The sequence below is a fragment of the Gymnoscopelus microlampas genome, assembly GCF_963454915.1.
Source record: "Gymnoscopelus microlampas genome assembly, chromosome: 18".
NCBI lineage: Eukaryota > Metazoa > Chordata > Actinopteri > Myctophiformes > Myctophidae > Gymnoscopelus > Gymnoscopelus microlampas.
In genome coordinates this window covers 46,700,157-46,726,164 of record NC_139955.1, presented here as the reverse complement: position 1 = coordinate 46,726,164, position 26,008 = coordinate 46,700,157, and the positions used below count along the sequence as shown (strand labels likewise).

The window sequence follows — 26,008 nt, the reverse complement described above, 5'->3', positions numbered from 1 at the left end:
CTCTCCTGTCTCCTGAACATCCCGTATGGAGTGGGGTTGATCTACAAGCGGCATGCAGGCATGTATAAATAACAGGGTCCCCACACATTTTTAGCAATGAATTTCCAAAACTTTTCCAAAACCTTTCCAGAATATTTAGCCCAATTTCCAGGCCCATATAACAATCATTCGGCGCAATAATGTGTCTCTTACTCCTATGTAGAATGCCCAAAGATAGGCAGTGTAGCAAAAATAAAGTTTGAGACATACATTAGGCTGCCGTCACACAGCCCGTTCGGCGAAAAACTACTTATGTTACATATTTCGTGTAATATCATTCATGTTTATGAAAATGTTTTGTTTTAGCAAAATCAATAGCCAAAAACAATGCATAGCCAAATATTTTTCCAGGACCCTTGATAAATTCCAGGACCTTTGATGATGTTTGATCAATTTCAAACCTTTTCCAGTACTGGATTTTTTTTTTTTTTATTTCAAAATATTTCCAGGAATTTCATGACCGTGGGGACCCTGAAATAAGTCATTATTATGCCATCACGGCCCGTCAAAATACAGTTCAGTCGACTAACTCAACTGTAGTTTTAGTTTACTAAAATCGTATGATATTTAGTCAACTAAAACTAAAACCTCGCTTTCAAATTATTTCAAAAATCATATTTTTGTCATGACAAAAATATGACTAAAGCTAAATGGATTTTATTCAAAAGACTATGACTATAACTAAATACATATTTGCTGTCTAAAATTAATACTGGCCCCACCAATATATTAGCTGGGCCGTTATGTGACTTTTCTGATGAGGACATTCAGATGGAGATGATGACATTCTCCCTCTCTATCTCTCTCTAGCCAAATTCCAATACCGAAAATCTCGGCCACTCGCTCACTCCCACTCGGTCACTCCGACTTCGAACCGGAAGTAGTCGCGGTCCAATTGTTCATGTGCTTCTTGGAGGGGGCGAGTGGAGTCGAGTGGAGTCGGCGAGGAGGCTCTCCACTTCCGCATTGAGCGAGTGTACATGAAGTGTATGCTCGACCACTCTCAACAGCTCCTCCGCGGCAGACTTCCGCATCACGTGTACACTTTTTTTTGTTTTTTTCCCCTTCTCCCGTGACGTTTACATGGTCCTCCTCCTCCACATGTGCCGAAAACACCGGCCGCACCCCCCCCCCCCCCCCTCGCCGCCGCCGCTCACTCGTTGCGCATCTCACACACACACACACACACACACACACACACACACACACACACACACACACACACAGTGTAAAGTAACTGAAAAGACCGCAACAAGCCACTGGCTTTATTGCGTTGTTGAATGATATAAAGCATAATACAATTATACATTGTAATATATTGTGCACACTTTCTGTCTCAAAAGCTGTTTCTATTCGTGCATGCCTCAATGCAGTACACGGACTACTATAAATGACTGAGACAAAGATTATGTTAACATTTTTAACTTCTGGGACGAAGAAAAAGAAAAGAAAACGGGAGGTGCGCGAACAGCGCGATGGAGAAGAAGGACCCGCCGATATTTAATATTGTTTGTTGGTGAAACAATCATGACTGATACACATGAAAGAAGACCCTTCACAGCTAAATAGAGAATTTTACATTTTAAGAATCGGTTCAGAATTGAATGAGTATGGCTATAGTTAAATGTGAAGCTGTTCCTGCTATAAATATGCATCCACCGTTCTGCGCGCCCCTCGGCTGCGACGTTTCCTTTTTGACACACATCTACACTTCATGGAGTACATTTTTGTACTGGGGTTCTGGGGACTGTACGAGCAAAAAGAGGGACAGGTCAGGATTAAATTCATAAATGTAAGTTTGCTCATCCTGGCGCTTCATTCACTATTTCAGGAATAAATGGCCTTGCACAACAATGTTAACTATAAAGATAACGATGTGGCCATTCATCCACATTGAGGAATTGTCTATTCTTATATTCTGTATAATTCTATACCTGCATATTATTCTATGCATGTATATTTTCATCCACGGCTCTGGTCTAGCTGTGTGAGATGTCATAAGTGATCGCGGAATTTGCCGTCGCTTTGAAATGACGCTGCTGAGTGCAGTCCGATCCTTTGAGGGAAACCGCTCGACCACTCGTCCTCTCAAATAATCCTCGGCTCCTCGCAGGGGCGGGGCTTAGGCGCGAGTGGAGGAAGCGAGGAGAGTGAGCGAGTGACCGAGTTTTGGGGAATGGAATTCAGCTTCTCTCTCTCTCTCTCTCTCTCTTACCCACTAAGTATCCCTGTTTGCTGAAGTGCTGCAGCCTCTTCAGCTCTTCGGGGGAGAGGTCGCCCTCTGTCTGTGAGGAGGCCGTCTGCAGCCTCTCCTGTCTCCTGAACATCCGGTATGGAGTGGGGTTGATGATGGGGAACTTCAGCAGGTTCAGGGTGGTTCCTGGTCAACACAGAGAAGGGAAAGCAATGTTTGCATTAGATTTTCAGGCCACCTTCAAATCCAGTCCTATATTTGCGCTGATCAGAGCAACGGTGACAGAGTTATTTGCGATGCGACGCGTTGTGAGCTTGTAGATCGTCTATTTTCAAATAGCCTAGGTATAAAATAGGGCTAAAGTGGTTAATGTAGGTTTCATTATGTAATCATTTATATCTGAAAAGTAACTAGTAACTAAAGTTTTCAAATAATTGTAGTGGAGTAAAAGTACACTATTTGTCTCTGAGATGCAGTGGAGTAGAAGTAAAAGTTTTGGTGATTGGAAATACTCAAGTAAAGTACAAATACCTCAAAATGTTACTTAAGTAAATGTACTTTCCACCACTGTGTGCGTGTGCATGTCTGTGTCTGTGTGTCTGTGTCTGTGTCTGTGTCTGTGTGTGTGTGTCTGTGTGTCTGTGTGTGTGTGTGTGTGTGTGTGTGTGTGTGTGTGTGTGTGTGTGTCTGTGTGTGTGTGTGTGTGTGTGTGTGTGTGTGTCTGTGTGTGTGTGTGTGTGTGTGTGTGTGTGTGTGTGTGTGTGTGTGTGTGTGTGTGTGTGTCTGTGTGTGTGTGTGTGTGTGTGTGTCTGTGTGTGTGTGTGTGTCTGTGTGTGTCTGTGTGTGTGTGTGTGTGTGTGTGTGTGTGTGTGTCTGTGTGTGTGTGTGTGTGTGTCTGTGTGTGTCTGTGTGTGTGTGTGTCTGTGTGTGTGTGTGTGTGTGTCTGTGTGTGTGTGTGTGTGTGTGTGTGTGTGTGTGTGTGTGTGTGTGTGTGTGTGTGTGTGTGTGTGTGTGTGTGTGTGTGTGTCTGTGTGTGTGTGTGTGTGTGTGTGTGTGTGTGTGTGTGTGTGTGTGTGTGTGTGTGTGTGTGTGTCTGTGTCTGTGTCTCTCTCTCTCTCTCTCTCTCTCACCAGGCCAGGGTGAGATGGTGGCCTTGTGGATGACCTCAGAGCCTTTAGTTTTGCAGTAGTCAGAGTCCAGCAGCGTGTTGAACAGGGTGGACTTCCCTGCGTTGGCCGTGCCCACCAGGAACACGTCCCCCTGGTACTTCCAGGACCTCTGCAGGCTGGAGATCAGGTCCTCCACGCCGTAGCCCGTCTTGGCGCTGATCAGGTGGACGTCTTTAAAAAAAAAGAAAAAGGGAGGGGAAGGCGGGGGCGGGGCACATGGAATAATCCATTAAGACCTGAGGCGATTCTTAACACATTTACTGCCAATCCCGAGATATCTCGGGACATTAAATCCACCCGTTACCCGCGGATACCGAGATATCTCGGGATCGTCTTTTTTATTTTATGTGGAAAAAATGTTTTTTGGTACCATCCTTGATTTTTTTTTCCCCCCATGACGCTTCCGACCCATCCTATGAGAAAATTTCCGACAACCGTTTCCGGTTCGTTTTTTATCTTGAAAAAACGTTTTTTCCCTGGTTTTGGCTAAAGATCATGGTTTTCACACGGTTTAAAAAACGAATGGTAAGCTCCGGTTGTATTTTCTTTTCTTTGATCGACGAACGGTTATCCTCTTTGTGTTTAAAAACGATCTGATAGCCGATCGGAGGCTCAGCTAATCTAAGATGGCCGGTGGGGAAGGCCGGAAATCACGTCACAGCCAAAATGGATATGACGTTTGCAGCCTGTTTTAGCCACTGATACCACAGAAGAAGAAAAAGAAAGAAAAGCCTAAACATTATGAGGGCTCGTACGTCCGTCGTTGCTGTTTATAAACACCATCCGATGGCGGATTTTAATGGATATAAAATGTTTGTGAACGGTTCAAAAAGCTATAAAACTCAAATCGCTGGCAGTGGGTGAGTACCTTATGAATAAACTCTGGCGGTGAATGTGTTAATGTGTTAAATATCCTCATGTTGAATCCATACCTTTCACGTTGTCTCCCAGCCCGGCCTGGCTGCAGTACTGGGTCAGCTGGCGGCGGATCCTCTGCAGGTAGTTGGGGGCGTCGGCGGGCAGCAGGTCCACCTTGTTGCCCAGGACCACCACGTGTTTGTTCCGGCCCACCAGGCCCAGCGGGTCCGGCACCACGGAGTCCGGGAGGTCCAGGAGGTCCACGATCAACAGGACCAGAGCTTTGTGGGACTTGATCCCACTGACCACGTTCCTGCAGTTATAGAGACGTACCGATTAAAGACGGGGGTGCCGTGATTTCCCTCCCCCTAAAACATGATCATCAGGTATTATGGTTATAATAGGAGGAAGATTTTTTTCAAAAAAGTATACAGAAATTGTTAAAATTATGTTTTTATGTGGACACGCCTCCAGTTCATTAAGTATACCTGGTTCTCACCTTAGCACCTCCTCCACCACCTTAGCACCACCCACCTGTCCTAGTCCCTCCTCCTCCTCATGCCCACACCTGTTGTGTTATGATAATGAGGGGGAGGGTATGTTTTCACTGTGTCACTAAAGCGCTGTTTTTCTATTGGCACGTTTGACCCTTAAGGTTTCAGCCTCCAGGAAGAAACTCAAAATAGTCAGAGAAGACATAAAACACCATAAAACCACCACCAGGGGGCTTAATGAAGTTCTATCAACCTCATAGACACATGAAAAACAGAAAAAGTGCAAAACCATGGCACCACCTCTTTAACATTTTTGCCTTCCTGCGATACCGATTCTGACGATACCCATAACTACCGTGTAACGAACCGATACCAGTGTGTAATTTAAGCCAATATTTTTATACTTTGGCTGTTCAAAAGTAGCAGATATACAAGCTCATAGCGCTGCGAGCTTGTACTGTAGATCTGCCTTTTTTTTTTTTTTTTTGGGTGAAAATCTTTGTGTACTGACAAGAAAGAGTTTTGTTCCAGGTGTCCCTGTACCTTAACACATTAGCTGCCAAAGACGTATATATACGTCTTTTAATTTTTTAATTATCAAAAAAATTTTTTTTTTTTTTTTGCATTTTTTTATAATTTCAACCCTTGTCGAATTATGAACAGATTAGGAGCTAAAAATGTTCGAAGATTTGCTGCTCCATTCACTTCAATGTTAAAATTCAAACGGACAAACAATTCACTTTGTTTTTTGGTTTAAAACTACTGCTTTTGAGCTATATTGAAACATCAACCAAACATGTCAACGAGGTCAAAATGACCTCGTTGACATTTGTGAAACCACACCTGAATCTCATCTGTGATTAGAAACCATCTGGGGATCAATCATACTGGAGGAAAAAAATCTGTGGCTACGCGAACAGGTACCAAAAACATGGCAAAACCCTGGCAGGCAACAGCTAAAAATCTGAAAAAACTCTGGCAGGCAATGTGTTAACCCCAGAAGCAAAGATTTGAGTAAAAAATGTAGTTTAAAAAAGTATATATATATATTCACAGATTCAAATATATTATATATATAAGATTTTTTTTCTACAACTATGAGCTTGTATATCTGCTATTTTTTAATAGCCAAAGTATAAAATAATGGTTATAGGCTATAGCTAAAAATCTAAATCCGTTCCCGGATTGAATGCGTTGAACAAATCTGGGACACTGGTTCTCGAGGGGGGGGGGGGGGTCTAGATGTATAAAACAATCATTTGAAACTGGCAGATCTACAAGCTCACAATGTGTCACGATTGTGAGCTGGTAGATCGGCCATTTTCAAATGGCCTGTATAGAGCTGAAGTGGTTAATGTGTGTTTTGCGATAATAATCAAAGTCTAAAAAGTAACTAGTAACTAAAGTTTTCAAATAATTGTAGTGGAGTAAAAGTACAATATATTCCTCTGAGATGTAGTGGAGTAGAAGTAAAAATACTGAAAACTGGAAATACTCCAGTAAAGTAAAAAATACCTCAAAATTGTACCTAAAGTACAGAAGTAAATGTACTTTGTTACTTTACACCACAAAAACAACTCTAACCTGTAGTCCTCTTTAGACATCTTGACCTCCAGCGCCTTCTTGTGGTGGGTGAGGAGGTAGCAGCGTTGGCACACGGCGTTCCTCAGGCCGCCGCCCTCCTCCTCCTGGGCCAGGGGCTTGAACTTCTCTGAGGGCATGTACCCGGCCGTGTGCTGGTCACTGCAGTGGAGCACGGCGCCGCAGCCCGAGCAGCACGTAGAGCTGGCCGGCTCGTCCAGGTCCGGCGTGCCGAACACCTTCTGCTCTCCTCTGGCCTTCACGTTCTTCCTCCTTATTATAACCCATTAAGACCAGGAACACATCTCTGTCATTTTAACATTTAACACATTGGGTGCCAAAACCGGATATATACTTCTTTTGAAAAACTGATGTCGAGTGCCAAAACCGTTTATATACGTTTTTTGAAACAAAAATGTTTTTTTTTTCTTCACAGCACCAGGAGATATGATTCTTCGAAGATTTAGACTTTAATCCACTTCCTGGTTAACTTATGACTTCAAAAGCCTGTATCTCGGCTCCTGTGTACTTTTTTTTTTTACAATGTATTTTTGACTATTTTCAACTGGCTGCAACTATGGAACGGATTACCGAATGTTTTTAATTTTTTTCCCCCGATTGTACGAGACCTCTATGTGTGTAGTCTGGGAGGGTTAGCGTCGGAGCTTGGACAGCAGGGGCGCGGCCACTGCGTTGTGATTCAAATCAACAGCCAATGAAGAAAAGGGGGCGGGATCCACATGCAGTGGGTGATGCATCTAAATAGGATCGACGGGAAGCAATTTCCCCTTGAGAAATTTCGGCCGCCATTGTTGTGTACTGCTGTTTGCCTCTCGTCGGACTTTTTAGACGAGTTGCACAGCTCTCAGACCGGTAAGAGGCGTGTCCGCTCAGATTCAGAGCGTGACGTACATCCCGCCCACAAATACCAGGGCTGTGGCCCAGAAGTTCCTCGCCAGAGCTGGCGAAAACTTCTGGGAACTCAGATTACTATGTGTGTAATGAGGGAATCACCGTGCACTCCAGGCACTCAACGTACACTTTTTTAATATAACTCTGGCACCCCAAGTGTTAAGAAGGATCTGTGTCATTTTTTTTTATTTCTTTGGCTATTCAAAAATAGCAGATCTACAAGCTCGTAGTGCGGCACCAAGTGCCACGCTATGAGCTTGTAGATCTGCTATTTTCTTTTTTTATCGTGGAAACTTTGTGCAAAACTTTGAATATGCGTTTTAAGACGAACATTTTTAACTCCCGATCTGTGCCTCGGTGGGGGTCCCTGGAACAACATATTTTGAGATGGGGGTCCGTGCCCAAATACATATCATTTTGGGTGGTCCATGACCTGGAGGAGTTTGAGAACCACTGATATAGAAACATACGTTTTTCAGAAAACTGTTAGGATTTAGAAGACATATGTAAAATTTCCCAGAAGCAAAGATTTGAGTTACAAATGTTTGCTTTAAAAATATATATATTCAAAGATTTGCACACATTTTCATGATTTAAAAAAAATAGCAGAACAAAATAGCATAACAGCTTGTATATCTGTTATTTTTGAATAGCCAAAGAAATCTAAAAATGACACAGATTCTTTCCCGGTCTAAATGGGTTAAGAGAAGATAAGATTGGCAGCAAGTAAAAAGAGCCATCACAAAGAACTGGGTACAGGAAAAACTGTCCTTGTATGGGCCTATGTGTTGCTTTGTGGTCAACAATCAAGTTTTGGAACGCCTACTGAGTGGTAAAAAAAAATACTTTCTGGCCTTGACGGCCCATACATCCAAACAGAAAAGTCCTTTCTGATTGTATTAAACAACGTTAAACTCACCAACATAGCAGCTGTACGGAAAGCTTGAATTATCCTCTTTCTATCTGCAACGTTTTTGTTTCATAAAAATCCACCGTAAACATTATTATGAGCTGCTTTCTGTCAATACATTCCGTGCAGGTGATTATTTTTAGGGGTCAGAGTTTGGAAGTGCTTGTTTTCGCTTTAATCCCTAGATACCTGATCAAATCGACAGGAAGTGACGCCCACAACGCCCTAGGAAACGTGTGGATAGGTTGAAGATGAATCTATCATTAACCCTGCAGCTAAAACCTTCCCACAATCTCCAAGTGAAGGGGATTTTCAGTGGTTGTCCATGATAGCGTCCTAGCATCCTCGCTGTACAGTTTACAGTAATAGTAATCTAATAATAAAGTAACACATAAGTAAACCAATAATCTAATAATAACTAATACATACTGTGGAGTATCGCCACAATGCCGCCTGTCAGGTAAGCACCACACCAGGGAGAGGCCATGGGACAGAGACAGAGGGAGACCTCGCAGGGAGCGCACCAGCCTGGGCAGCGTCATAGAAGGGCGTTACCTGCCACTCACCATCATGAATCAGCCCCAACTGAGCGCAGCTGCGACGACAGGTTAGGTGTGGCACCAATCTACAAAAGTGGCTACTCTGTCTCAGTCTGGCATTGGCTCTCCTGGTGAATGGACGGGTGCTACAGGCGGTAAGGCAATTCTCCACTATTCCTGCACATTACTGAATGTTTATGAATTGTAGTGTTAAAGGACGCTCTCTGTTTACTCCTAGGCAACCTGTGGGAGTTAATCACACATACCTGAGCACAATGCATGGATACTGAGCGATGACGCTGTGGCGCACGGATCCAAACAAAGAGACATTGTGATGCATGAAAATACCCCGACGCGGGGTGAATTTTGAGTTGGACTTTATTATTTGAAGTTACATGAAAAGTAATACCAAGGGCCTGCAGGTCATATATCTGAAAAGGTGTCAAATAAATACCCTTAAGTGGGCTTGTACCCTGCATTTTGTGTTTGGCTTTGATCAGTTCCCCACATTTGGTGGAGAATACGGGTATTCTGATCCACGCCAAACCCAAAAAAAAAAAAAAAAAAAACATGGAGCAGGCCAACGCACTTACGGCCCTGTTGAGGAGCCAAACAGATTTGCAGACAGCGGTACAAAAATTAATTGACAGAATTAGCCGTGATGTGGCTAGCACACGCGCCCCTAGAGAAGTACTCACTAAATTGACACCAGAAGATGATATTGAAGCGTACCTGGAGGTGTTTGAGCGCACCGCAGCCCGAGAGAGGTGGCCAGTCGGAGACTGGGCCTCACTCTTGGCCCCATTCCTCACCGGCGAGGCCCAGCGTGTGTGCCGGGACTTAACCCTCGCCGATGCCAGAGATTACAGGAAACTGAAGGACGCCATCCTCGCCACCCAGGGCTACAGCCTCCCAGCTCGAGCGCAGCGCTACCACAGCTGGGCCTACAACTCGGCCTTTCCACCCCGACCGCAGGTGGCGGCTCTACTGCGCAGCGCCCATAGCTGGCTTACCACCGGGGGAGATCCACCTATCATCGACCGCTTAGTGATCGACCGATGCATACGTTCGTTGCCGCCTGACGCCCGCAGATACGCCTCCCAAGTGAGTCCGAGTTCACTGGAGGCACTCGTGGCCCTCTTGGAGAACCACCAAGTGAGCGTGGACATGATGAGGACCACGCGCACCGAAGCCGCCAAGGGCCCTGGAGAGGAGAAGCCCGGCCGCGACCGTCGAAGATCGACGCCACCGAACCCACCTGCCGCCCGGACCGAGGCCGCGGTGGCCGAAGGGCCCACCCGAGGCCCACATCAACGCCGCTGCTATGTATGTGGACAGGCGGACCACATATCCTGGTCGTGTCCCGAGAGAGAGCGCGACGTTTCCATGGGGACAGCAGCCAGCTCCGACAGCGCGCGGCCCTGTCTGCACACCGGTACCAGCCCTCACCGCCAGACGCGCCTGCCCGTGAAGATAGGCCGAACCGACACGCACGCCCTGCTCGATTCCGGCAGCGCGGTGACTCTCGTACGAGCAGACCTGGCCGGAAAGCTCAGCTCCACCACCGTTCCAGTAACCTGTGTCCATGGCGATGTGCGTCACTATCCGGTGACACAGCTCCGCGTCCAGACGCCCCGGGGGGACGCAGTGGTGCCAGCCGGGGTCGTGCCCAACCTGCCCGTGCCACTGCTGATCGGCGCCGACTGCGTCCTTTTCGCCCGGTACTGGGACCCCGGCCTACTACGCGGCACAGCCCGCCACCGTCGCCGACGCGCCCCGCGCCCGGCGCCTCCAGGCGCGCTCCACGCCTGCCCCGCGTTCCGCGCCGCCACGCCGGCCGGCCTGAGTGACAGCTCCCCGGCAGGGGATGGGGGAGACGAGAGAGACGCGAGAGATGAGAGAGACGAGAGAGATGAGAGAGACGAGAGAGACGAGAGAGGTGAGAGAGACGAGAGAGACGAGAGAGACGAGAGAGATGAGAGGAGAGGAAAAGACCAGAGACGGGAGGTGGAGGGCACACAGGCCACGTCAAGCCAGGGGGCCGCGGGCCCCGCTGATGTTGCGGACCCCTTCGCCGAATTCCCCGGCGTCGAAGCTCTCGAACCACCCCGGGCTGGGGGGTTCGCCACGGCGCAGTGGACCGACCCGAATCTGGACATGGCGCGCCGGAACGTGGCCGCCATCGACGGAAAGAAATGTGAGGGGGTGAGCCAGCCCGGCAGACGAAAAGGCTACCAAATCTACCATGTCAACATCTTGAAGAAGTGGATCTCAGCCCCCCGACTACCGCTGCCCGCGCTGATGACCACCGTGCCCGCGCAGACGTTGCCCCCGGTGCCCATAGGAGAAGACCTCGTCCCAGCCCAGACACAGGACATCAAGGACCTGCTGGGGCGGAACCGGGACATCTTCTCCGAACTCCCCGGCCGAACCACGCTCATCAGGCACGATATACGCACGGACCCTGGGAAAATAGTGCGCCAGCGGCCGTATCGAATCCCTGAAGCCAGACGAATTGCCATTAAAGAAGAGGTGGCCAAGATGCTAGAGTTGGGAGTTATCGAGGAGTCCTACAGTCCATGGTCCAGCCTGATCGTGATAGTGCCGAAGCCAGACGGGACGCTGCGCTTCTGTAATGACTTTCGAAAATTGAATGACGTCTCCGCCTTTGACGCATACCCGATGCCCCGAGTGGATGAACTGATCGAGCGCCTGGGCCCGGCCCGGTTCGTCAGCACGCTGGACCTGACCAAGGGCTACTGGCAGGTGCCGCTGACGGACCGGGCCAAGGCGAAGACAGCGTTCTCCACGCCCGACGGGCTGTTCCAATACACGGTGCTGCCGTTCGGAGTCCATGGCGCGCCCGCCACTTTCCAACGGCTGATGGACCGTGTACTCCGCCCCCACCGAGACTACGCTGCCGCTTACCTGGACGACATCGTGATCCACAGCCCGAGCTGGAGCCTCCATCTGCAGCACCTCCACGCCATCCTCGGGGCGCTCAGACGAGCCGGGCTGACGGCCAACGCCAAAAAGTGCCGCATCGGCCTGACGGAGACCGACTACTTGGGTTTCACGATCGGACGAGGGTGTGTGCGGCCCCAGACGCGTAAAGTGGAGCGGATTCGGGAATGGCCCCAGCCCAGGACAAAAAAGCAAGTAAAATCATTCCTTGGCCTCATGGCTTATTATCAAAAATTTGTAAAAAACTACTCTACTATTGCAGCCCCACTGTATGATCTGACATGTCAAAAGCGCCCCAACCACATTGTCTGGACGGCCGAGACGGAGGCCGCGTTCCAGACCTTGAAGAGCGCGCTCTGTGAGGAGCCAGTGTTAAAAGCCCCCGACTTCAGCCGGCCCTTCGTCCTCCACACAGACGCGTCGGGCACCGGGTTGGGGGCGGTCCTCGCACAGGTATTTGATGGCGAGGAGCATCCAATTACCTACGTGAGCAGAAAGTTACTAGACCATGAGAAAAATTATGCAACAGTAGAAAAAGAGTGTTTAGCGGTGAAATGGGCTATTCACCACCTACGTTATTACCTGTGGGGCCGTACCTTTACCCTCATTACAGATCATGCACCCCTAAAATGGATGGCCACCAACAAGGACCGGAACGCCAGAGTGACGCGGTGGTTCCTGGAGCTACAAGACTATTGTTTCAAGGTGGAGCACCGGCCCGGGAAGGACATTCCACACGCAGACGCCCTGTCCCGCATGTATGAAGTAGAGGAGCTGGAAGCCCCCGGACCAAGCGGCGGGCTTAGGGGGGGGATATGTGGAGTATCGCCACAATGCCGCCTGTCAGGTAAGCACCACACCAGGGAGAGGCCATGGGACAGAGACAGAGGGAGACCTCGCAGGGAGCGCACCAGCCTGGGCAGCGTCATAGAAGGGCGTTACCTGCCACTCACCATCATGAATCAGCCCCAACTGAGCGCAGCTGCGACGACAGGTTAGGTGTGGCACCAATCTACAAAAGTGGCTACTCTGTCTCAGTCTGGCATTGGCTCTCCTGGTGAATGGACGGGTGCTACAGGCGGTAAGGCAATTCTCCACTATTCCTGCACATTACTGAATGTTTATGAATTGTAGTGTTAAAGGACGCTCTCTGTTTACTCCTAGGCAACCTGTGGGAGTTAATCACACATACCTGAGCACAATGCATGGATACTGAGCGATGACGCTGTGGCGCACGGATCCAAACAAAGAGACATTGTGATGCATGAAAATACCCCGACGCGGGGTGAATTTTGAGTTGGACTTTATTATTTGAAGTTACATGAAAAGTAATACCAAGGGCCTGCGGGTCATATATCTGAAAAGGTGTCAAATAAATACCCTTAAGTGGGCTTGTACCCTGCATTTTGTGTTTGGCTTTGATCAGTTCCCCACAATACGTAAACCAAGAACCTATCATCAGCCTTTACATTGAAACTATACACACTATATGATGCCAGGTCAACAATGACCACCTGTCTACATCAGTGGTTCTCAAACTTTTTCATGTCAAGGACCCCCAAATTGACGCTTATTACCCCACGGACCCCCATTTGAAAAGATATGCCAGGGACCCCAATAAGAGAAGGTTTTTAGGGTTCTCTAGCAGTGATTCTCAACCATTTTAATTTCAAGGACTCCCAGTTTAACATGCATTAGGGCTACAGACCCCCATTTAATGGCATTTATACCTCTGGGACCCCAATTGATATTGTATAATCAATGTTAATTTAACTCTGAGAGTGTACAAATGGAACCAAATGGACCCGTTAGGGTCCATTTGGTTCCATTTGTACACTCTCAGAGCTACAGACCCATAAGGGTCCATTTGGTTCCTGTCCATCATTTAGCTGGGGACCCCCTGGAACCCCCTCAAGTACCCCTGGGGGTCCCCGGACCCCACTTTGAGAACCAGTGGTCTACATAACATGCTATCTAAGTAACATTTTAGCCTTTGCATAATCCTGCATGGTCGTCAAGGCTAGGACAAGTGCTACGGGGCTGAGGTGGTGGAGTCTGAAGAGGTGAGTCTTCAGATTACGGCAGAAGATTGGGAGTGAGTCTGCAGTTCTAGTGCGTACCTCTTCTTGGCGGTCTTCACCAGGTCTTCGTCCAGAGGGAAGTCGGTGTCGGCGAACTCGATGGCTGACGGGTCGGGTTTCACCTGCTCCTCCGTCTCTGATCTGAGAGACTTGAGCTGCTGCTGCAGAGTCCTGCGATGCTTCTCTGCTAACGTTACCTGGGACAAAGAAAAGTCAACACATTAACTCCTTGTTCTAGTCAATCTGAGCTGGCTACTACTGAAATATAGAAATTTAAAAATTCTACTTTTAGTTTTTTAAAGCCCTAAATGGATTAGCTCCTCAGTACGTCGCTGCTCTGCTAACTCCATATTCTGCCCCCAGGGGGCACTCAGGTCATCATCATCATTATTCGTGATTTTCTATTGATGATGATTCTGATGAGTGTTAAACACTGAAATGTTTACATTTCCTATCTAGGAGTGTCAAAACATTGACTCTTTTTCTTTTTTATTATGTTATCTATTATATTATCTACTACTATCATCACTATGATTGTCTAATTTTCTATATGTAAACTGAGCCAGGGGTAGGGCTCGATAAGCACTATGCTTCTCCCTTCCCCTTTTCCAGCATCAAGGACACTTGTAAACTGCCTGTACTGTGTTTTACTGCACTAAAGCAGTTCCTTATGTATTGTCCAAAAAGCTGGAAATAAACTGAAACTGAACTGAACTGATCATCGCCGTCTGAAGACTCACCTCTTCAGAGTTCAGACTTCACCGTAGACCGTAGCCCTAGCCTTGATGTCCTTGCGAAGGTTAAAATGTCATTTTTATAGCATGTTATTTAGACAGATTATAGGTTAATTTGTTGACCTGGCATCCTATAGTTTGTATAGTTTCAATGTACATACCATATATATTATATATATATATATATATTTTATATTATAATGTTTAGACAGATGCTAGGTTCTTGGTTTACCTATGATCCTAGATTACTGTGGCACAACACTGTCTCTCTGCATTTGATGTATGTGTTTACTGTAAATCGCTCTGGATTAAGAGCGTTTACTAAATGCCTACATTGTCATTGTAAATAGTAATCATCTCAACAGCTCCTCTCAGTCGCTTAAACAAGAGGGTGACCGCTGGGCTTCCTCTGTAGCTGCCCCCCAAACTCTGTCTGGAATAGTCTCCCGTCCCACATTAAGTCATGACCCACTATTATAGACGTTATTAAATCAAGTCTATGGACCCACCTCCTCTCCCTCGCTTTTAGTTCTGTGTGAGGACGCTCCATGGCTTGTGTCCACTCTGTCCTTCCACTACATGAAGTTTAATGTGTTTTTAACTCTTTTTTTTGTTTTTGGTTGTATCTACTTGACTGTGAGTTACTTGTTTCTAATGTTGCTTTTATATGGCTGTCATGTTGCTGCTGGTCATCCTTGATTGGACAGCACTTTAGGTTAACGGCTGTTGTTTTTAACCCATTAAGACCTGGATCTGTGTCATTTTTAGATTTGAGCTAAAAAGCATTATTTTACACTTTGGGCTATTCAAAAATAGCAGATCTACAAGCTCATAGCGCGGCACCGAGTGCCACGCTACAAGCTTGTAGATCTGCTATTTTTGAAAAATCGTGAAAATGTGTGCAAATCTTTGAATATATATATATTTTTAAAGCGAACATTTTTAACTCAAATCTTTGCTTCTGGGGGGGTCCCTGGAACAAAATATTTTGATGGGGGTCCGTGGCCAAATATATATATAATTTTGGGTGGTCCTTGACATGAAAAAGATTGAGCACCACTGATATATAGAAACATACGTTTTTCAGAAAACTGTTGAGATTTAGGAGACATGTAGAATCGGCTTCAGGTCTCAATGGGTTAAATATGAATAAAAGATGACTTGACTTCTCAGATAAACACACTTTTCCCACCTGTCCTGGTTGGGGGGCCATGGTGGGGGTGGGGTTGGGTCGAGCCAGATGTTCCTCCTCCTCCACATAGTCCAGGAACACAAACTGCTCCTCTCTCTGTGGGTCCACCATGGAGGTGTAGCTGTTAGGGCTGCAAGACATGACCTCAACTCAGCATCACTATTACTTTCAAAAGTGTGTCTCCATTACGATGAATGCGTCTCAATGTGACCTGGAGGGAGGCTTTGCTTTCTCCCTCCATTCAAAACACAACAAGCAAGCATGGATTAACGCGACTACAGAGTACTACCGTCTACTGCTACTACTGTCTAAAGGAAAGAAAGAATATAATAGAACTGAGTGGGGAAAAAACAAGGGTGGCTAGACAGTGTGACAGAAGATTATGTACACAAAGAAACGGCACAGACTGACGCAGAATTTACGGCAGGGCTTCCAACACTCCTGTATCCTGCAGGACAGGAGTCTCCTGGATTTCAACCACGTCTCCTGACAATATCCTGGATTGTCATTTCTCCTGGACTTGTATGCCATCATACAGAGATGTTAACTTTTAAGTAATGAATGGTTATTATTAAAGATGGGTCTTATTGCTTCAGTCACCAAAACACATGAAATAACATCTTCTACTCTGTTAAAACGTTTAGTTTTCTGCCAACAAAAATAACTCCTTGATTCTTACAGTCTAAATATTTTGTTACTGTTGATCATTGTAATGCAGTCAGAGTCTGTTACTTCTGTGGAACAGTTAATAACAAACACTGTAAGCTTTGTTGTAAACCCTTTCCAGTGAAAGTGTAAAATGATTATTTTTGCAATGTTGACAATGCAATGTTATGTATTGGTGTGTGGGTTGTGTGAGGGTGCTTTTTGGGGGCTGGCTAGTGGCCACACCCCCCCAAAATCTCCTGGATTCTGACAGTACAATGTTGGCAGCCCTGACTTACGGTAGAATCCATGATGTAAATCAATGGTTCTCAACCTTTTCAGGCCACGACCCCCCAAAATAAACATATTTGAACTGGGGACCCCCCATTTTCTTTGACTCCGTTCCACAGATAAATATTGTGCAAACAGCCGATCTACGAGCTCACAGAGCTTGTAGATCGGCTATTCTCACAATTTTTGTCTCTTTCTTATATTATTTGTCAATTTGGCCAATGTTTTATACTAGTTTATTGATTACTTTTGTCGTTGCTTTTTTTAGGTATTAAAACGGTCTTAAAAGTCCTTAAATTGTCACTTCACTGTCATCTGGGGACCCCCCAACATCATGAGGGGACCCCCCCCCCCCCCCCCAAAAAAAAAAAAATTATGTTGAGAACCACTGATGTAAACAACACAAGGTGAAATCCACAAGAACAGTGAGAAGCAGCACAGAAGCCAGGGAGCTTGTAGATATCATCATGTTTGGGTTCATTGCCCACACAGTACCTCCTGTTCTTGTCCACAGCTCTGCGGACGGTGGTGTAGCACCTCCTGGAGCCCCCGGTCCTCCTCCTCCAGCCTCCTCCCAGAGCGGCCTAATGGAGGACAGTGTGCCCGGGGACAGAGGCAGGAGGCCGGGGAGGCTGTGTGCTGTGTGTGTGGGTCAGAGACCAGGCAGACACACAGCGTCTCAGTGAGGAGAGCTGCTCCACAAGCGGAGCTCGTATTAAAGTGAACATAATGTTTATAATAAAGAGTACATCTTAAATTAACACTGTGTTAATCTGTCTGAGTTAAACATTGAGAAGAATGTCAACAAACACACGCGCTGCAGGGGGCCGCCATCTTGTTTCCTGGTCGGATATGACGTGTTGAGGGTTGACAACGTAATGACGTAAGGCTAACGTGAGGTTGTTTTTTTTTCCCACACGTTTTTGAAGGAAGAACGTTTATTTTATTGTATTAACAAAAACAGGAATGACTTCCATCGTTAATATAACAATAATACAATCTGAAATGAATATTTTTCATAAACTGTAAAACAGTGGTGTCCAAACTTTTTTCAAAGGGGGCCAAATTAGAAAATATGAAAACATCCAAGGGCCAGCTTGCAAGTTTTTCAATTTTTCAATTTACAGTCCGTACATCTACATAAACGTTCAAATTTCAACTTTAAAGGAATTACCTCATGGCCACGGATGTTATAATTATGTACGGGTTCTTAGAAGTACCTGTATCGTCCGTATTGTTCAATAAAAGGTATTTTAATCCGATCGGTGGCCATTTTCTCATAGAGTTATAGTGTATCAGAGTGCAATACACCTCCCAACCGATAGGGTCGCGTCGTTGAAAGCGGAATGAAGAAAATGGCCACCAATCGGATTAAAATGCTTTTCATTGAATAATATGGAAAATACGGGTACTTCTAAGAAGCCATACATAACTGTAACATTTGTGGCCATGGGGTCAGCACTTTATATTTGAAATATGAACGTTTATGTAGATGTACGGGTCAAAAGGGGAGAAAGTGTAAAGACCAGGTTGAAGTTCATCCATGACTGTCATGATATGACATATTTCAGGGTTTCAGGGCTACGTTTGACTGACGTAACGGTTTAGATTTGTTTTGTTTTTTTCTTTCCCAAGTTCATTTGACTGCTTGTCAGAGAGACAGACAGACAGACAGACAGACAGACAGACAGACAGACAGACAGACAGACAGACAGACAGACAGACAGACAGACAGACAGTGTTCCTCGGCTTCTTTTTATTGTAGTATTAGTATTATTATTATTATTATTTGACCACAATGTTCTCACTAAGAAACACGTGTGTTAGAACAGCCAGGATAGTGGAGAGTTTTTGTGCAAAAACAACAGGCAACGTGCTGGTGAGTTTTACTAAATGTGTATTATTATTATAAAAGTAATGTTTTAGAGTTTGCATTATAGTAGCTGAAATATGTGCTGCACTGCTAACTAACACTATATAAACTGATTACTATGTCTTCAAACTCCACCATCAACACAGACTTCTATTGATTCATGCTTTATTCTATAACTTGCTGGAGTTCTGCATTCCATGTCAATCAACTATTAGCTGAACATATTGGCATGGCTTGGTTGCAGTGGTGGAAAAAGTACTACATTTCTTAAGTAAAAGTATCAATACTGCAATGTAGAAATACTCTGTAACAAGTGAAAGTCAGTTAATTAAAATGTACTTGAGTAAAAGTACAAAAGTATCAACATATACTTAAAAGTGCCGAAAGTAAAAAAAATACTCATTGTGCAGAATGTCTATTACATTACATTACATTACAGTCATTTAGCAGACGCTTTTATCCAAAGCGACTTACAATAAGTGCAATCAACAAAGGTAGGGAACGAAAGCTACTAATCACCAGAGGTTATAAGTGCATTTTCTGCAATAACAAGCAACCAAGAGCATACCTAGCGCTAAGGTAAAAGTGCAATATATCAGCTACCTATTTCCTTAAACAGATGAGACAAAGTAGTCAAATGAGCAGGAGCTAAAAACAAATAATTGTATTGACTAAACAAGATCCAATAAACAATTCAACAATAAAACAAGCATTCGTACAACTAGTTAACAACAAGTAGGCCAGGCAAAGAGGAAGGGTAGTGTTTCCTGAAGAGGTGGGTTTTCAGCCTGCGGCGAAAGATGGGCAGTGACTCTGCTGTCCTGACATCAGTGGGAAGTTCATTCCACCACTATGCGCATAAGTATAACATTTATTAAAATATTTTCAAATAGCCAAACATTAAATAGGGCTGAAGTGGTTAATGCATGTTTTGTAATAATAATTAAAATCTACAAAGTAACTAGCAACTAAAGTATTCAAATAATTGTACTGGAGGAAAAATACAATATTTGCCTCTGAGATGTAATGAGTAGAAGTAAAAGTACTGAAAATTGGAAATACTCCAGTAAAGTAAAAGTACCTCAAAATTGTGTAGTACAGTACTTGAGTAAATGTACTTAGTTACTTTACACCACTTCTTGGTTGTGCATTATAGTAGCTTATAATGAACCATTACAGCTACACATTCAGTGTAACAAAGCAGACACATATAAAAGATAATTGTGTTAGACTATCTCTGTGTGTGTCTGTGTCAGATAGTATGAACACAGACCTTTGGACATGGAGGACATGCAGAGTTCACATGGTGCAGTGATACAGCAGCACATAGGAAGAATATTAGTTTAAAATTGACAGAGTCCAGTCACTATGGGAAACATGGTATTAATCAGTTACCTGGAAGATCTCTCTACAACTGTTTTAGGCTGCTGGAGACCCGAGTATATAGCAGAATAATCCTTCATCATGTGAACATACAAACTGTTATATTTTTCTCTTCGCTGCAGTATGTTGTAGAACAGGGACGTGCACAGATAGACTCTAGGTGGTGCTAGAGCACCTGCCCTTTGCCCTCTTGACCAGAAGTGCCCTTTTGAAAAAAAAGGAAAAAAAAGTTGTTGTTTTTTTCAGTTTACAGCAGGGGTCTTCAACAGGGGGTCCGGGACCCCTAGGGGGTCCTCAGAGTTACTACAGGGGGTCCGCCGATTCTTTATGTGATATGATTTTTCTTTTTACCATAACCACTCGAAACCTAGCATCCCTTTTCTGAGGAGAACTTTAGCAAAAAACAGCAGATCTACAAGCCCACAACGCCTTGCGCTGCGAGGCGTTGTGGGCTTGTAGATCGGCTATTTTTTGGCAAAGAGGTATATGTGTAGAGGGAAAAAAGAGCAGACCAAGTCAACAAAAAAAAAGTATAATTTACTTGAGCACCTGCCCCTCAAAATGTCTGTGCACGCCACTGTTGTAGAATGATTTATTTTGCAATGCGGAAGTCAGGTGACACGTTTAAAATCCCTGCAGTGATGCAATTAGCCTTTAAATTAATAACTGTTTTAATTATTAATCAGGTAGGTCTGTATTGATTAAAACACGCTTGTAGGCCTACAATTGGTATCATTTTATGCAATTAGGCTTTAATTTAAGGGTTTTATTCTGTTAGGGTTTCACTCTACTTTAATATATGTTGTGTTTTTATTCAGTCCATAAATCAAATGGCTGTATCACAACTTTGACCACCATAGAAATGAACATAAAATAGAAATATGAGAACATAATATTAAAAACTAGTATTTAATATGTTAATTACATCAAATGATGGTTTGCTTGCTGTCCATTTGACTTTAATAATGAAGCATGCTGTTCCTAATTAAAGGATAAAAGAGTCCCACTCTGAAGTTATTTGACATAATGCCATTTCCAAAATAGATGTTTAACTTATTCAGGGTGAGAATAACACAATACACATGCCATCAATAAAGGCAAAATGATTTTTTTTTTAAAGTATTCTGTCCTTTGTATTCTCTGCTTAGCGACAGTCTCGGGTGTGCTTCTCAACCGGGTCCCAGCTGCAACAAGGAACCTTCTATGAGTTCCGCACCAGAGAAGAACGCCTCCTTCATCAAGCCGACCAATGAGAAGATTCATCTCAGAACCGCCCACTCAGAGCTGGTTGGCTACTGGAGCGTGGAGTACGGAGCGCTGAACCAAGTGGTCCATATATGGAAGTATGGTGAGAGACTGCGTGTGTGTGTGTGTGTGTGTGTGTGTGTGTGTGTGTGTGTGTGTGTGTGTGTGTGTGTGTGGTTGCAACGTGTGTGTGTGTGTGTGTGTGTGTGTGTGTGTGTGTGTGTGTGTGTGTGTGTGTGTGTGTGTGTGTGTGTGTGTGTGTGTGTGTGTGTGTGTGTGTACTGTGTGTGTGTGTGTGTGTGTGTGTGTGTGTGTGTGTGTGTGTGTGTGTGTGTGTGTGTGTGTGTGTGTGTGTGTGTGTGTACTGTGTGTGTGTGTGTGTGTGTGTGTGTGTGTGTGTGTGTGTGTGTGTGTGTGTGTGTGTGTGTGTGTGTGTGTACTGTGTGTGTGTGTGTGTGTGTGTGTGTGTGTGTGTGTGTGTGTGTGCGTGTGTGCGTGTGTGTGTGTGTGTGTTATCCGCATGCCTGACTCTCGCCTCCCAAAACAAGTCCTTTATTCCCACATTATAGCTGAAGGGAAACGGGCTCCTGGAGACCAAAAGAAGAGCTTTAACATTAAAACAAAAATAAACCTAAAATATAGCTGCAAGCAGCGATAATACGGGGCCAGTGAATAGAGAGAGACATGGAAACGGAATAGATTGAAGAGAGAGAGAAGCTCATAGCGAAATCAAATTTTACTATTTGAAGATCTGGATCCGGATCCGCCGATCCAGTCCGGGTTTTATACTTATTAAAAATGGCAAAATCAACAGGAAGTTGACATTTTTATTAAAAAAAAAAAACAGTACTGGGTTTGGTGATGTTCTATATTGTCTGAATCAACTTTGTTTGCGTTCGTTTTTGTGCTAAAAGAGTGACTTTGAGAGCTGTTTTACCGTACAATGTAAGTCAATGAGGAGCATATTTTGAATGATCAATTTCTAATCAATGGAGCAATTATTTTTGATTTCTTGCCCACCTTTGGAGTAATCTGAGTTTCCAGAAGTTTTCGCCGGCTCGGCGAGGAACTTCTGGGCCAGAGCCCTGGGATTTGTGGGCGGGATGTTATTTACGCTCTGAATCTGAGCGGACACGCCTCTTACCGGTCTGAGAGCTGTGCAACTCGTCTAAAAAGTCCGACGAGAGGCAAACAGCAGTACACAACAATGGCGGCCGAAATTTCTCAAGGGGAAATTGCTTCCCGTCGATCCTATTTAGATGCAACACCCACTGCATGTGGATCCCGCCCCCTTTTCTTCATTGGCTGTTGATTTGAATCACAACGCAGTGGCCGCGCCCCCGCCGTCCAAACTCCGAGGCAATGCCTCCCAGACTACCTTTGGAGTTACATCATGGCAAGGTAACTACACAACCCAAACCTCTACCAAAGTGGTCTTGCCCTTTAAGGTACTTCAGTATCAAAAGTAAAAAAAAATGCTTTTCATAGAACAAAGAAACAAAGCTTTATTAAATATGATTTGAACCTTTTGAAAAAGTACTAATAAAACGCAGAAAGACCGAATCATTTCATCCCAATAGAATACCATCAGTGGTTCTCAACCAGTGGTCCGGGGACCACCAGTGGTCCTTGAGGGGGTACCAGGGGGTCCCTAGCAAAAGTAGTTAACATAGTGTCACTATCATTTTTAACCACTTAGCTTTGGCTATTCAAAAATAGCAGATATACAAGCTCACAGCGCGGCACCGAGTGCCGCGCTGTGAGCTTGTAGATCTGCTATTTTTGAAAAATGCATATCTTTGAATATATAAATATTTTTAAAGCGAATATTTTAACTCAAATCTTTGCTTCTGGGGGTCCCTGGCACAACATTTTCAGATGGGGGGGGGGGGGGGTCCCACCAAATGCATATAAATTTAGGGGTCCTTGGCATGAAAAAGGTTGAAAACCACTGGAATAGAACATTGAGAGAAACGGAGACAAAGTGGTTCAAAGTATTTTAGAATCGAGTGGCAGCAATGTGTTCAATGTGTTGTATTCACTTTGGGGACGAATAGCAGCAGATTGAAATTGCGCACAAATAGCAGTATTGTTCCCACAAATGTGTTTAAAGGTATTTGCTCTGTTTGTAATGAAACTTTGTACCATGATCACTTGGTATAAAGGAATACACACAATGATTAGACTTATGTCAGGTGGTTGTATTCCATTAGACATCCTTCTCCTGTCTGTCTCTCTCTCAAATACATCTCTCTCTGTACGTCAGCTTGTGTAGATCGTCTAAGTTCGGGGCGCAGACACGCTCAAGCAGTGTTGGGAAGTAACTAAAGTAATATGTAACTTAAAGTAATATTATTACCTTTTCCCAGTAACTAGTAACGTAACTAATTACTTTCACGTTTTGAGTAATAATATTACCTTTACTTTTTTTCAAAAAGTAACTTATTACTTTTTTTCACGAGCCTCGGTGGTACTCTGGGTTTGAGTGTGTTTATTTGATCCTGTGTTGTTTTTGGTCCATTGATATATGGTAGACTGGTTGGGATCGAGTTGCTATGCAGGCTGCTTGCTGATCCGGTCTAGAGCGGATACGGAAACGTTGCGCACTTGTCTGTGTGAATTATTATCAGCTGCAGAAGGGCGGGCCGCCCTTAAACCGGATCAAACAGTGTTGCCATGTCTGCTTATTATAAGCGACTTGTTAACCGATGAAGACACGCCGTAAGCTTGTAGGTCGGCTATTTTCTATATATATATATAATCCGGATCCAGTTCTTCAAATAGTAAAATCAACAGGAAGTTGACATTTTTATAAATAAAAAAAATCAGTACTGGGTTTGGTGATGTTCTATATGCTCTGAATCAGCTTTGTTTGTGTTTGTTTATGTGCTAAAATAGTGACTTTGAGAGCTGTTTCACCGTACAATGTAAGTCAATGAGGAGAATATTTTGCAATGGAGCAATTATTTTTGATTTGTTGTCCACCTTTGGAGTTACACCATGGCAAGGTAAATACACAACCCAAACCTCTACCAAAGTGGTCTTGCCCTTTAAATACATTTAAAATACTTGTTTCCATTGAGGTCCTTAGTATTCAATTCATAGTCGTCAAATGGTTTTCATTTAGTCTGTAAGTTATGAATTAATACACAGTAAAAGTCTTAGTGTTTATATAATTCAAATGAGTGTACAATGAGGATTTTACAATGTAGGCTGCAGAAAAGAGAAAAAAAACAACTACTAATGTTGAAAATGCAAAGTCAGACTTTTGGGGAGAAAGGATGCAATTACTGGGGGCGAGAAAAAAAAAGTAACTAAAGTAATAAGTAACTAAGTACTTTTGGCAGGGAGTAATAAGTAAAGTAACTACATTACTTTTTAAACAAGTAATATGTAATAAGTAATATGTTACTATGTTTTAGTAACTATCCCAACACTGCGCTCAAGTGATATAATCAAGCCTTTACCGGAGATAGGGCATGCATGGGTTTCAACAGAACGGGCGATTATTTCAACATGATATGCTGCATTCAAGTTCAGGATAGTTTTGAAAAGGCAATTCTCTTGAACGCTGCCTTCAGGTACGGCCATGGAAAGGCGGCATTGTGCATTTCTTTCACCGAGGTAAACGCTGCATGCATGGTCTGGAGAGGGAGAGGGCACTTTTTACAGACGGGTAAAAAGGGCAGCAAGGGGCTGAAAACCCCCTTTCATGTGCGCACGTGCCCTGGGATAGGGGCATTCTTTAACTGCAGATGGAATCCTGTGAAGTGACTCATCCGCACATGGTATAAAAAACGGTCAGACGGTTGACCGGGTGACAGTTTGAATGGCGGAGCGTTCCATTCTCTTTGTGAGAATTTTCAGCTGCAAAGCTCCGCAGGGAAGACTTTGACCTTTTAGTCAAAGCCAGTACAGATTTCAAGGGTAACACAGACAGACAGACAGACAGACAGACAGACAGACAGACAGACACGCACTCACGCACACCTTTTTATATTGGTAGCCACCATGTAAATGACATTTATATGTCAGTCTTGTAATATTTTTACATACACATTTTTCCTTTAATCTAAGACAGAGTTTTGGTGATCACAACAAAAAGTCCAGACTTTGGGAGTCAGTGTCAAAACTGTACTTGTAACAAAGTACTTCCACATTGCAATATTGATACTTTTACTTAAGTAAAATATTTGAGTAATTTTTCCACCACTGGACTGATGCTATACAGTATAATCTCTCCTCTATATAACTCTATATATGGAGATAACTGACATACCAAATTAACCTCTTTAACTCTGTTGTACCTGTTTTCATTTAATTAACCACTGAAACCTGGAAAGCACCCGTGTAATTTTATATTTTAGCGTTGGCTATTGAAAAATAGCAGATCTACAAGATCTACAAAAATCTACCAAAAAGCAGATCTACAAAAGTAGCAGATCTACAAGCTCACAGCGCGTCACTTCGTGTTGCACTGCAAGCTTGTACATCTGCTATTTTAGAGGGGAAAAAATGAAAAATCTTGAAAGTATTTTTTTAACCCAAACCCTCTCTTCTGGAGGGGTCCCTGGCACCCAAAAAAACTGAGATGGGGGGTCTGCAGCCAAATACATATCATTTTGGGGGGTCCTTGGCACGAAACAGTGAGAACTACTGATTTAGAAGACATTTGTAGAAAACACCCTGGTCTACCCGTTTTAATGTAATGAAAGGGGAGGGGGTCCCTGCGCGCTGTATGGGTGATCTCCCTGCACCGGGGCGGCGGGGACCGGGCTCCAAACGGAGGGAGAACCGTTTTTTTTTTGCCTAGAATTGGACCTCAACAGGTGCCAATGGCTGTTATAAAAGGGGTCCTGAGGAGGACAAAAAGAAAAAAAAATGCCAAAGAGAAACACAGAAAC

At 44.4% G+C, this 26,008-nt stretch overlaps 1 protein-coding gene across 1 annotated transcript in view; it reads right to left on the bottom strand.

Moving 5' to 3' along the window:
* Window positions 1-17,434, bottom strand: part of LOC311034109 (nitric oxide-associated protein 1-like) — a 32,337-nt gene extending 14,903 nt beyond the window's left edge. Inside the window, exons 1-7 of the mRNA XM_084041853.1 lie at window positions 17,099-17,434; window positions 15,659-15,797; window positions 13,781-13,938; window positions 6,339-6,608; window positions 4,335-4,573; window positions 3,364-3,573; window positions 2,255-2,419 (exon numbers count right to left, since the gene is read on the bottom strand). Coding sequence (XP_083897979.1) covers window positions 2,255-2,419; window positions 3,364-3,573; window positions 4,335-4,573; window positions 6,339-6,608; window positions 13,781-13,938; window positions 15,659-15,778 — 1,162 coding nt within the window. The 5' untranslated portion in view covers window positions 15,779-15,797; window positions 17,099-17,434. The remainder of the gene's footprint in view (window positions 1-2,254; window positions 2,420-3,363; window positions 3,574-4,334; window positions 4,574-6,338; window positions 6,609-13,780; window positions 13,939-15,658; window positions 15,798-17,098) is intronic.
* Window positions 17,435-26,008: the final 8,574 nt, after the last annotated feature.